The 14,232-nt window shown below is 33.5% G+C and overlaps 2 protein-coding genes across 2 annotated transcripts; one reads left to right on the top strand and one right to left on the bottom strand.

Annotated features, from left to right (window-relative positions):
- Positions 1-248: 248 nt before the first annotated feature.
- Positions 249-2,552, bottom strand: LOC149486800 (lipase member H-B-like). The gene is made up of 2 exons (XM_089698438.1): positions 2,426-2,552; positions 249-1,776 (listed from the first exon to the last, which is right to left on the bottom strand). Exons 1-2 carry the CDS (start codon positions 2,532-2,534, stop codon positions 872-874), a joined length of 1,014 nt encoding a protein of 337 aa, XP_089554564.1. The 5' UTR covers positions 2,535-2,552; the 3' UTR covers positions 249-871.
- Positions 2,553-2,970: 418 nt separating this feature from the next.
- LOC149486799 (uncharacterized) lies at positions 2,971-5,303 on the top strand. The gene is made up of 4 exons (XM_089697861.1): positions 2,971-3,089; positions 3,197-3,329; positions 4,485-4,569; positions 4,804-5,303. The coding sequence occupies exons 1-4, from the start codon at positions 2,971-2,973 to the stop codon at positions 5,301-5,303; spliced, it is 837 nt and encodes a 278-aa protein (XP_089553987.1).
- Positions 5,304-14,232: the final 8,929 nt, after the last annotated feature.

Raw genomic sequence — 14,232 nt, 5'->3', positions numbered from 1 at the left:
AATCACTATTTACGTATTAATTTCATATTATTGTATTAAACCCGTCACTCAGAATTACTCTAATGCACTTTTATTTCTAAATCTTATCTGTGAAATGGAAAATAAGAATCCTTAACCATAATACATTGAATACTTAACCATTATTGCTTTCCAATATGAAAATAAATCAATTTTCAATGTAGTAAAATTGATTATTTTATCAAATTATTCATCCAACTTTTTTACACAAATTATATACCTACGTAGTTATATGTGAGTTTCAAATTGGACAATTTTAAAGTTTAGCTACAATACAATTTTTGGACATAATATAGATAGTTGTTTAGTTTAATGTCATTTAAAAACTCTATTATAGTGAACAGCTAGTAGGGGCATCTTAATATCACATTCCTAGAGCAAGGAGCAACATCATTAGGCAACGTCCGGAACTCAAATTGAATGTATAAATGACGTTTTGGAGGTACAAATATTTCAATGATCCCCCTTAATAGGACCAGGAATAGGGATTGTCTGATTGCGAAACTTTAAAGTGACCCACTAAATAACATGTTAAATTAGAATGGAAATGCCGAGCAAAATGTTTAAATAGTAAAAGGTGTTTAAACTTTAAGGTATACGTGCGTGTTAAATGTTAGAATGAGTTTAATATTTGTTTGCATATTTTGTACAGAGAATTGAGATTAATAATTATTAAATACATACTTAGATAGATTATAGAGTAATCAAAATACACTGTAAACGCTACATACGTCTCAAACTCTACCTCTCAAACTCTACCTATGTGGTAACTCATTAAAAATAATAAATCTTCACTCAATTCTGTTTCATTTCATTTCACTTTATTTTACACAACACTTCAAATATTATTAAATTATAAAACACCGTAAGTCTCAGTGGACGCGTAAAATACACCAGACGTGTTGCCAGGGTTCGTATACCCAGCTATCGCTACTTCATTCCCTGCACATTTACCACTAGCAAAGTCTCTATAAGAATCGCACCTCCACGCCAAAAACGACCCTGGGTTATTTATGCTATAGGTCCAATATCGAACGCAAGACTTGTGGCTGCATCTCGCTGCGTCCGACTCACCATAGCCCGGAATAATTCCAACATGACAATGCGGTTGTACCTTTCCGTCGTTTAAAAAGAAGTCGATATCAGCCAGGACGCTCGTAGTGCCCAAACCACCTGCGTTACAATGGAATACTTCCACGTAATCTGCAGCCCCTGACCGTAGCTGCTCTTCTATCAAGCTATTGGAGAAGCAAGGGCCAGCTGGATCTATACCAGTGATTCTCCACACTTTTTCTGCTGTCAAATCGAAGTAAATGAAACCAGCGTATCCTAGAATTTGACTGCCCAAGCTGTGACCAATACAATGAATGTTTAGGGACGGGAATCCAATATTTCTGAAGTCAGCTAGTACTTTGGCTAGTGCTTTTGCTATGTAGTAAGAATAGAAGACTGATCGCTCATAGCTCTTCCTATTTCCTTCTCTGGATGACGTGTATATAGAATGGTCTATTATAATAAGGTAGGCGTTAGGAATTTGTTTGAAAGATTGTCTGATAAGTTCTGGTGCTTTTCTACTGATATGCGACTTATAGCCCGGTACAAAGAACTTGATTTGTCTTGTTACGTCCAAGTTATAATATCTGGTAATTGAATCAACAGCATTGTTTATTTTGTAACTAACGTTAAAGTTGTTTTGGAAATCATAGAAATAGAGCTCCGTTTCGCTGACGTCTTGGTCAAGCTTCTTGCTGTGGTCACCTGAAAATAGAGGTTTTATTTCGCTTTATTACCACAAATATTCTCTTACCACAGAAAATCTTAACTTAGTATGTAATTAAAATTTTAAATTAAATTAAATTAAATTTATTTATTTTCTCATCACAAATGCACATTGCACAATCAACACATATCTATTAATATTATTATTTATCTTAACCCCCTTAATGAAAATTTGATTTGTAAACTTTATGAAAAGAGAGCTCTAACAATCTCACTTGAAACTACGAAATCTCCATGCAAAATGTCTAAATTATATAAAAAGCCAAAAAATATTTAAGTATTATGAAGAACACAATATAATATACGATTTATTACATAAATTTTATTATCATCTCTGACGTTTCCGGTAAATGTAAACAAACAAAACAATTCCATTCTTATAACACAATTGTTTCAACTGAAATCATTATTACAAAGAATCGAATAAACATTCTAGGAATTTTTCTTCTTTTTAATTATTTAAATTTATGACAGTCACGGTACATACTAAAAAAGCAAAGGACAATTACTTTAACAGTTTTCTTGAAAGAACTATCTATCTATAAAAGCTCTAGATTAGGGAGAGTTTATTATAGACTCTAATACTAATAATATTGTGCTTACTATTTAATATTTTAAGGCTACTTACATGTAATCCACTTTGAATACAGGACGTTCTTGAACGGCCCATAATCGGATTGCCAATTTGCATTCACAATTACAGTAAAGGCACAAATTAAAAATATAAATAATGCCATTGATAGGCGTCCAGTCGTGTCAACGGTCAAGAGATAAATGAAATATGTTATATGCGCTTACGCATCAGGGGGCCTAGTCAAGTGGCATACGCTTCATAGCGTTTCTCTTTCTACAAACGTTGACGTCTTAACGAATACGCTATACGACAGGTAGCCAAGTGGATTACAACTTTGCGAACGCTCATTCTATTGGATCGTACGCTAATGTCTATGGCTTCGAATTCTAACGTCAGTCAGGGTACGTCAAACTGTGAACTGTCATTCAGTTTGACATTAGTAATGTTGAAAAATATTCAAAATAAACTGCCGAACGGAAAAAGTACAAAGTCTAAAATTTTTTGAAGTGAACTAAAAAATACAGGTTGTGCTTTAAATTATAAAAATACAAATAGAGGTAAGTTCATTTTGCATTTGCAATGATGCATAAAAATATATTATGTCTTCAAGGTTTAAATTTAATTTATTAAATATGTGTACTTATTTTTCTAGTTTAGAAATGGAGAGACTGCGCGCCAGCCCGGAGCAATTTTCGTCTCTTATAGAATTTATGGAAAGGTACTATTAAAAAAATACAGTTTTGATTCCAAACTAACTTCAATATTCTTATAATAAACAATGAAATCATTAATACCAAGTTCTTCATTGGTGTGTGTTACCCATAGGTATGGTGACCTCTCTCGACCACAGCGGGGACTTCAGGGTCGAATAAAAGCCGACCAAATGTGGGCAAGGCTCACAGTATTACTTAATTCAGTTGGTGGTGGGGTACATAAATCGCAAGACAAGTGGAAGAAAGTAAGTTTGAACTTGCATCTTGTTAACCTAGCTGTATATTTCAAACTCTCAATTGTTTTGCTATTAACTTGCATCTTGTTAACCTAGCTGTATATTTCAAACTCACGATTGTTTTGCTATTAACTTGCATCTTGTTAACCTAGCTGTATATTTCAAACTCTCGATTGTTTTGCTATTAACTTGCATCTTGTTCACCTAGCTGTATATTTCAAACTCTCAATTGTTTTGCTATTAACTTGCATCTTGTTCACCTAGCTGTATATTTCAAACTCTCAATTGTTTTGCTATTTACTTGCATCTTGTTAACGTAGCTGTATATTTTAATTTATTCATTTATTTTGCTATTGCCCTTTTCATGCACCACTTTAACTCACGGCATGTAAACCTAAAGGTCTGGGCAGATTGGAAGACGAAAACAAAAAAAAAGAAAATGTTGATTTCCAACCACGCAAATGGTACTGGTGGTGGTCCAAGCAGTAAGCTGTCTCTAACAGTTTTGGAAGACCGAGTCTGTGCCATACTGGGAGAGACTGCTGTTCTTGGTCAAGCTGGCATACAAGAGCATGGCTTTAATGTTAGTACTATATTGTAGCAACTTTACCTATCACACCAATTCCTCTGTAACTTGCATGGCCAATAATAGTATTTATATTTATTTTGAAAGAGATTACATATAAGCCTGTTACAACTTGTGTAAAATGAATTGTATTAAATAAATAAAACAAATAAACAGCTTGAAAATCTATACTAATATTATAAAGCTGAAGAGTTTGTTTGTTTGATTGAACGCGCTAATCTCGGGAAATACTGGTCCGATTTGAAAATTTCTTTCGATATAAGATAGCCCACTTATCGAGGAAGGTTATAGGCTATATATCATCTCGCTAAGACCCACAGGAGCGGAGCACTGCAGGTAAAACCACGGAGCACAGCTAGTGTTTGAAAATGTAATCCCATCACAATATAATTAATGGATATTAACTAATGTTGATGAGACCATTAAATATCTTTTAATAATATTTTATTCTTTACAAATCTATATCAATTATTATACAAAATACTTAGCTAACAATTCCTTATTGTAATATTTGTAAGTGTTAAGAGTATATTATAAAAGTTATAAATAATATATTGATAAAAATAAATATTTTTCAGGCACCACCAGTACCAAGGGAAGAACCCATTGATGAAGAGGTGGAAATTGAAATTCCTATACGCTTAGAGAATTTTAATTATAATAGTAAGTTTTATTAAACTCTATTTACATATTAAATTAGCCTTCTTCTAGGAGCTGTTTTCAATCGTCATAATATAGTTTTATAATTTACTGATTGGAGAGCAGATTTTATAGTCTTTGCTTGTCTCCTAGAGAATATTATACTACAGATGGAATAGATGAACATTTCTAATTTATAACATAAGTGGAAGTCAGAATTATATTTGCCTCCTTAACATTATTTTCATTACTCGACAGCAAGTGTTCCAACATTGCCAGCCCCACCGCTACTGCTAGACCTCCCATCACCACCACCAGTACGTCAGCCGCCCCCTCTACCGCGCACTCCTCCGCCCCCTCTACCGCGTACTCCTCCGCGTCCCACTGGTCGACGGTCATCGGCGTCACCACGATCTGCGACTGCCTCGCCGAGACATCGGATGCAGAGAGCTCGCAGGAATCGCGGCTTAACGCCATTTGACCGGGCCGCTACAGAATTTGTGGCGCTAGAACAAAGACGCCTTGCACTGGAGGAGACGCGAGAGAAGCTCTTCCATGAGCGAGAAAAGGAAAGGGAAAAGCTTCTCCATGAACGTGAGAGGGAGCGCGAGGAACTTCTCCATCAAAGAGAAGTGGAGCGACTGCGGCTGGAGTCGCTAAAGATTGAGGCAAATCTCGAGCAAACCCGGGTGATGCAGCAAATAGCTGTTATCGGGCAAAGGTTGCTCGAGATATTGCCTCAAGGGCCCACATCTTAATTTTTTTTTTCATTTTATAGGGTTTTAAGTGTATTATTTAGTGTCTTTCTTTTTATTCTTGATTCTGTTTGTTTTTGATTTTAATAATTTTTTATTAGTTTAAGTACAGTATTTTCTGTCCTCTGTCTTTAGTTGTTTTACTTTTTAATCTTTAAATTTTATAGGATTTATATTTTCTAATTTATTTTAAGTGTTTGTTTTAGTTTTAAGAATATTGAATTTGTTTTTGATTTTAATATTTTAATTTAATAGTTTAAGTACAGTATTTTCTGTCCTCTGTCTTTAGTTGTTTTACTTTTTAATCTTTAAATTTTATAGGATTTATATTTTATATGTACTTACTTAATTTATTTTAAGTGTTTGTTTTAGTTTTAAGAATATTGAATTTGTTTTTGATTTTAACATTTTAATTTAATAGTTTAAGTACAGTATTTTCTGTCCTTTGTCTTTAGTTGTTTTACTTTTTAATCTTTAAATTTTATAGGATTTATATTTTATACTATGTACTTAATTTATTTTAAGTGTTTGTTTTAGATTTAAGAATATTGAATTTGTTTTTGATTTTAATATTATTTTAATTTAATAGTTTAAGTACAGTATTTTCTGTCCTCTAACTTTTTAATCTTTAAATTTTATAGGATTTATATGTACTTTATTTATTTTAAGTGTTTGTTTTAGTTTTAAGAATATTGAATAAAACATGTATACATATTACATAATAATAGTATATTTTATTCCTTAATTAGTAAAGTAGTTTATAATTTAGTACACACTAATTAATTCAGTACACACTTTTATAAATATGTACATACTAACAAAAAATACAATAAAAAATACAAACTTAAAAATATAAAAAAAACAGGTTGAGGCTGTAACGATGATCAATTTTTTCACCTATGACCTGCACTAAAATATGAGCAGTTATCAGAAACTTTAAAAGGATTAATATATACTGTAACTAATGCAGTTTCATTATTTAAATCTGTGAAGTAAACAAAATAATGTTTTAGGAGCGAAAAAATATTATACAAAACTACTTGGTCAGGCACACTGCATTAGGTTTAAAAGTAATACACTTTAAAACTACACACAACACACTTTAAAAAATACATTGTAGGTTTAAAAGTAATACCTACTGCACTTATGTACTTAATTTTAATTAGTCTTTATTTAGTCAGTAATTCACTCTTCTAGCTTTTATAATAATATACTTAATTCAACAATTAATTAAATGACTACTTCAGTCTTTATAACCAAAATTACATACTTTTGTTTTAAAAAATTAAACAATGGTTAATTATCAAACTTATTTGTAATTAATGCTCCAGTGAAACAGGAGTGTGCAGTGCTGCCAGTGCCAGGTGCTGTTCCAGTTAGTCGGACCAGGGAACCACTAGTTCACGCTATATACTACACGCCATTAACATAGAGAGACAAAAATAACCTATTAAATTAACCTATTAACTAAATTATTAAGTATTATTCTGCCACTCATCAGCTCGTCTTGGTTGCTCGAAATGGGTCCAACCGCCACACTCGGTTCATCACCATCCTCGTGTTGCTCAGCTATATTATTAGGGAGAGGTAATTGAGCATCCTGTGCAATATTGTGCAGAACACAACATGCAATAGTTACCTTACTGGCAACACGAGGATGGTAATGGAGTGTACGATGCTTCAGCAAGCATCTCCAACGAGCCTTCAGTATACCAAAACATCGTTCAATACAATTGCGTGCCTGTAAATGGCGTGTAGTGTACAACGCTGCCCGAGAACCTGGTTCGGCATTTAAAATTGGTATCATCAGCCACGCTCTCTGCGGGTATCCAGAATCACCTTAAACAAATAATGTAGTTAAAGAGCTTTATAACTCCAATATTTTTATGATAAATATATAGAAGTAGGTAGGAATTATTTGATTTACCTAATAGCCACGTCAATTCACCATTTTCGTGAAGTCCACGCATGTATGGTTCCACTTCACTGGATGACCATATGAAGGAATCATGCGTGGCTCCACCATATTTTGCATTGACATTGGTAATCTTTAAATTATCATCACATATCTGAAAAAAAAATTTAAGTTATAAAAAATATTCTATTTGCAGTTGCTTTGTTATTTTGTTTTAATGTAACATGTTAAAAACAATGCTTACTAACTAATTATACATATGCAAAGAAATATAGCTTACCATTTGCACATTCAAGGAATGGTATCCTTTTCTGTTAAAATAATTCTGTTCATCAATGTGAGGTTTTATAATAGATATGTGAGTGCAATCTATGCATCCTATTACCCCTGGTAATTGAAATTTCCTTTGAAATCTGTAATTAGGTATATTCACATTTTATAATTAAAGACAATTACCTACATATATTAAAAAATATAATACAATTGTTAAAAAGACTTTCAAATGGATTTGTCATAATATTTTGTAAACCTTTAAAACATTTAGAATTGAACAGAAACAAACATTTTGTGGTATAATAGACAATCAATATGTGGAATAATAGAATTGTTTGTGACTACAATAGCAGCGACCTTCTTCAATGTAATTAGGATTAAGTTATTTATTAAAATTGTATACAACATTGAAAGTTATAAATAAATTAATAAAAACACTTACTCTTGTCGAATTCTTGCTCTTTCTTGGCGTGTTTGAGGGAAAACTATCCATTTTCTAACTATCAGAGGACTGTTGAGTGCCTCCACAACTTGCCTAATGCATCTACTTGTAGTGCGTTGTGGCAAATGTTGTGTGACACCCACAATCCTCTGATAGGATCCCGTTGCCAAGAAACTCAGAGCGCAAAGAACCTACGATAATAAGTAGAATTAGGATATGTAATATAGATATGCACAACACATGCCTTTCATTGGGCATTTAAAATATCGGACATCACTTATAAACAATCGCAGTAAAGAAACTGTGGATTACCTTTACTTCCAAAGGAATTTCCTTAGTACCCCGTATTTTTGTTTGGTTACGTAAGCTGCAGCAAAGCTCGTTGAACGTTTTTTTACTTAACCTAAAACGCTCTTGAAATAATTGTTCGGGCATTTCTTCGATTGTTTCCAAACTCCGTCTGGACGCATTTCTTTTTTGGCGCCTGAGCCAAACTTCTTCATCGTGCGCAGCTTTTAAAAGTCTCAAAGCGTGCATTTTATTAAAAATTTTATAATCACTAAGAAACACAACACGGAACTTCAACAGCTGATTATAAAATCGCCATTTTGTTTCGATTTCTACAAGATGTAAGCGTACGCTAGATAACGAACGCCCACAAAGCGTTTCTCCTGTCAAAAGTGCCACTTGGCTAAGCATTTGTATGGCGCCTGTCGTATGACTTTACGTTCCGTTTAATGGAATAGAAAAACAATGCCACTCGTCTACCAATTTTCGTTTCGTTACGCTCGGTCACGTGACGTATCTCCAGCTTATGTCAATCTCATACATTCGTTTATCGATTCTATTGAACTTTACGCTAATAGAAAGCCACTTGCATAGGGGGGCTGTTTCGTAATAATATCCTAATTATTTTCTTCCTCTATCGATTTTATTGGTATATGAATATGTATGATCTACAAATACGACGTATTGGCTTGTTCGTGAATATAAGAGCCATGAGACTAACGTGTTACGTGAGTAACTTGAGTTCCTTCAACAGCCCAATTTGGAAGTACCTAAAATATACAGAGTGATTCAGACTTTAGTCATATATGTATTTTATAGTAAATAGTGTTTTTAAGAAGATATATATAAACTGGAAACGTTTTGTATTTATTTTTTGTTACATTTAACAGATTCTTGATTATTGGATCGTAGTTTTTATACGTTGTTCTCCAAACACACTAATCACCTCGGAGTATAAAAATAAGATAAATACCAACTGTACAAAAGATTTCATTAAAATCGGTAGAGCAGTTTCAGCGGTTTATGGTTAAAAATATTGTGATACGATAAGAATTTTACATTCATTTAGGTTTATTTACTCTATTAGACTCTGTATTAAAATTAAGAATTACTGATCGATGTGTTACTAATTCATAATCTTTTATATCCATTTCAAGTTTATTATTGAGACATTCTCTCGTAAAATTGCCAGAAATAACATTGAGTTACATACACCCACATTTCCTTTTTACGTAATTCACTTAGCACTTGGACAAAAGAAAATAGTTCTCAGAAAGCTATTATCAGTTTGGGAATAGGGTTGCCCCTTTCGTATTTATAAAGTGGATAATAAGAGTACTATAAATAGATACTAATGTAATCTATATAATATTATTATAAAAAAGATCATTTTATTTGAAATAGATAGGTAGGTATAACTACAGTAGCGTATTAGAAATTTTAATTACTCCTAAAAGACGGCTTAAATTAAAAGAAAATTATGTCATCTGGGAGTTCCTAGAATTGGTTCTTAGAGAAACTTAAGATGCATGCTTTACTAAGAGGGGCTTGTTAAACTTCAAGGCTTTCAAAGATAATCTATTAGTATGATAAATTCGAAAATAACTGAGTCAAGCCGTCTGCCTTTTAACAGTTCATGCGTAGAACCACTAATTAATAAATGTCAACTATTTTCTAAGAACAAGATATATAAAAAATAAACCTTCCAGCCATGCCTTCCAGATAAAAAAGTACGTACAAATATTCCACATTTTATGAAGTCAAAGCGATCTTGTTTGCAAGTCTGGAAAGTGTAAAATTCTTCACGAGCTTTTTACCTTTAGTTAGAAAATAACGGAATTTCCTAACCCTACTCAAATGAAGATTAACGAGAAAGGTGTCGGGGCGCGCGAAAAGTCAATTAAAAACTTTTATCGGCAGTCCGATTAAGCCAGTTAATTACTAGTTGGAAGGCCGATTATCGGACGTTCCTGTTTTATTCTGTTTATCTAAAAAAGGCAAGCGAAGCTTCTAGAACCGTTCCTCCCTTTATCTTAATCCTTGACGCTCTCTTTTATTGTTTTTGCTCTTTATTTGAGTGATTTCGTAATTTATCTTAATTAGGTAATTTATACGCTTAGGTTAGATTGGGTATTGTTTTTATTATAAATGAGATTTTTATATATGTATTTAATAATGCTGGTGATGTAGGCGAATACTTAAAAGGTATTTAAAATTTATAAATAACTAGCTTTCTGCGCGCAGCTTCGCCCGCTTTGTAGGAAATTTCACAAATTAAGTAAAGTATATCCTCAAGAAGTGAACAGTACCTACGTGCCATGAACGTGCGGACTGCCGCCTCCTCGGTACAGTGGTTGACGCGTGAGCGTAACACCGAGGGGTCCTGGGTTCGATTCCCGGTGGAGACGAAGAAAAAAAAATGTCTTGGTCTGGTAGGTAGGACACAGAAGGCTGATCACCTACTTGTCCCTAAAGAAAATCGATCAGTGAAACAGATGTATAATGCATCTGCCCCTTACCCCACTATAGTAGGGGAGGCCAGGATGCTAAATGTGGATTTACTCGAGCGTCACGGGAACCTATTAGAATTGGTAGATTAGACCATAGCGAGAAAAAAAGGTCCTATAATGTTTTCACTTTTAGCGGTGGGGAAGGGTTTTTTGATTTTTTTTAATTTAAAAAAGAAAAAAATTGGCTTGGAAATACTCAAGCGCGTTAGATATTGATATTTTGCATGCTCCAGGACGTCACTGAAAAAAAGTATACGTTAATCTGACGATTTAAGTGGCGATTTAATCGCTATGAAGAAAGGGTAAAAAATTAAAGTAATATTATTCGAGCGCGTCAGATTAATATATGGGGGGGCTAATTACAATATAAGAAGTCCCCATTTCGCTAATCTGACGATTCGAGCTCAACCTTAGGGAATTATGGATTATTCAAATTTTCCAGCGGGGCCCCTGAGCGCACCCACCAACCATAACTGCTCATATTGACTAGAGGTACTAATGAATAGCTAAGGTACCGTCCCTTAAAGTAATCTGACGCGCTCGAGTAAATCCCAAAATCCCCCTCTTGGCCTCCCCTACTACTAGGTGACATGGGACTTCACTTTATCCTCAAGAAGTATGTAGTGATTATGGGTGGGTATGTAGAGCCTTCTTTGGTCGAAATTTATTACCTTTTCAGTCTTACAAAGTTACAATTATTATTCTGTTTATTAAGGTGTCCTATAAGGTCGAAAAGACGACGCGTCCCACGGTTAGGAAGGTAAGTTAAAAAAATAATCGTCACATTCACAACTAATGGTACTATCATACAAATATTATAAACGCGGAAGTTTTTAATTGGATCGATGGGTGTATGGATGGGTGTATGGACGTTTGTTACTCTTTCATGTAATAATAACTATTGGACGGATTTGGATGAAAATTTACATTGATCTTGCAAGCGGGTTCGTGCGCGGTAAAACGTTCTAATTAGATAAACTATCGGTGAAATTTATTTGCCCCATACGCCGTAAGGGGACAAGTCACAAGAGCTTTAGTTTTTAGATGTACTAGCTGATTCCCTTGGCTGCATTCATGTCTTAAAAATCCTTAAGTCTGTAAAACTTTACAGGATTACATCGAAGTAACAATCCTGTAAAGCTTTACAGACTAAAGAATTTTTTGTTGAAGCTTTTAGATTCTACTATTTTATTTGAAATTTTTGACAAATATTTCTTATTCTGCGTCGACTTTTTGGTGATAAACTATGAAATATCTTTATGTAAGTTTTGAAAAAAAAAATTCCCGCGATAAATAAAACAAGTGGTTATATTATTAATATCTTTAAATCAAAATAATCACTACATAGTATAAAACAAAGTCGCTTTCTCTGTCCCTATGTAGGGACATTGTATGCTTAAATCTCTAAAACTACGCGACGGATTTTGATGCTGTTTTTTTTTAATAGATAGAGGGTTTCAAGAGAAAGGTAAAAGTATATAATTTGTTAGGTTTTAGACAAAGCGGGCGAAGCCGCGGTAAGCTAGTATAATATAATTCAATGAAGAATAACTACAAAAGGCTCGTTTAGTACAAAAAAAAAAACAAAATATGTTTAGAACTTTCGATAATTCATTTATTTAGGTTTGCTTGCTTATATACATCTTGTAAACAGTTTACAGATAGTTTTATTGAAAATAAAAAGCTGGTGTTGAACAAAAATCTATTTTCTAGGAACTTTTTTATAAAACAGCGCCATCTGGTGCCATCTAAGTGCTCACATAACATTTTATCCTACCTTGTGTAGTTCTACTGAGCAACTTTTTTATTGATCTAATTCAATATTATTACATATTTATATTGTTATCCATACTAATATTATAAAGCTGAGTTTGTTTCTTTGGACGCGCTAATCTCGGGAACTACTGGTCCGATTTGAAAAAATCTTTCGGTGTTAGAATTAGATAGCCCATTTACTGAGGAAGTTTATAGGCTATAATATATAATCACGCTACGGCTAACAGGAGTGGAGCAACGGGGGTGAAACCGCGCGGAGCAGCTAGTGTTAAATATATTTCGAACTAAACATCAATTTAGAAAGTGCTTTATCTACACGGGTATACTGTTATGTTGTAGAGATTGTCTAATCTAAAAATGAACGCCCCTCCACTGTGTTTACGCTCACATTCAAAGTACGTGTATAGACGCAATACACACAAATTGGTCTGCCTCATTGGTTGTTCAGTCCTCCAGTCCCGTCCATGCCCGAACGACAGGACCAGTTGGCCAACTAGTGCATAAATGACGCGATGCACGACAGAACGGACGTGTCATTCCGTACATAGCGCGCTCTCCCCGCCATACAATGCTAGGCACCTGAACTGATCGCCCGATTAGTTGACAAATCAGTGCGCGAGTGTCAAAGTTTGCAGTAGAATCGACGCGCGCACACATATAAAGTGGTTCAATAATTATTTGTCCTCACACATTGAAACAATTAAGTTTAGTGGAGGGGCGTTCATTTTTAGATTAGACAATCTCTAATAAAATGAATAAAATAAACAATTGTATTGTTTTATAATTTTATTGTTTATTCTTATTCACATTTGGTGCTTAAATTAAAGCTTTACTTTTAGTGCTCTGTTACAACCAAAAATTAGATATTCGGTACTTTCTAAGTGAAGTTCTAAAACACTTTTAAAGAACATAAAAAATCCGAATATTTTGTAACACGAATTTAAGATCTGTAAAATATTAGAATCAAAATTATATTACTAAATATTTTTGCATGTTTGTCTGTCTATATAGCATCATTGTAAGTAGGCATATTTCATAAAAAATCATTTTGTGCATTATTTATAGCTATTGAAACCTTTCATATATGAGGCCGACTCGTACTTAGCCAGATTTTTTATTTTTATTAAAAAACTGCGGTAATCGTTCTTCGTCTACTTAAGAATAAATAAATACATAGTAATTATTATGATACAAATTATTCTCTACTCAATTTCAGACTTGCGCCTATTTATGCAAGAAAATTAATAGATATATTTTCTTTACTATTTTTACTAGCGCCAGTCCCTCTCCTGTCTAATGCAGAATAAATTCATACGCTTTTGGATTTAACATTAAGGATGAAGAATCTATCCATTCTGATGATATGTGCATATTATTGCTAAATTGATCTCTCACTAAAACTACAGCTTTCTTTTTCTATAATCTTATTGTTGACGCATATATTTAATTCTGGGGCTTACAACTATCTATTCGGATAATTCTGATAAAATTCTGTGGAGACTTGCAAGTTTTAAAGTATACGCTAGTTACTGGCGCTTCCACTTGACTCTCACCCAAATCCCACTACGATATAGTTTCATACTGGGGAAAGTATTTTGCCCCATAGTAGGCAATATTCACACTTTTAATTATTTTTATTTATTTTACCAATTCTCAATATTTCGGTTTGGGGTTGTATCCATTTTCAACAGTCTTACTGAACATTTCATAGTATTTTAACGTGATAAC

This window comes from Colias philodice, chromosome 8 (genome assembly GCF_061535455.1).
Source record: "Colias philodice isolate Cphi_HAF_F1 chromosome 8, ilColPhil1 Martin Lab GWU primary, whole genome shotgun sequence".
In the NCBI taxonomy this organism is placed as follows: domain Eukaryota; kingdom Metazoa; phylum Arthropoda; class Insecta; order Lepidoptera; family Pieridae; genus Colias; species Colias philodice.
Note: the sequence above shows the minus strand (reverse complement) of the source record. Positions and strands in the feature narration are given on the sequence as shown.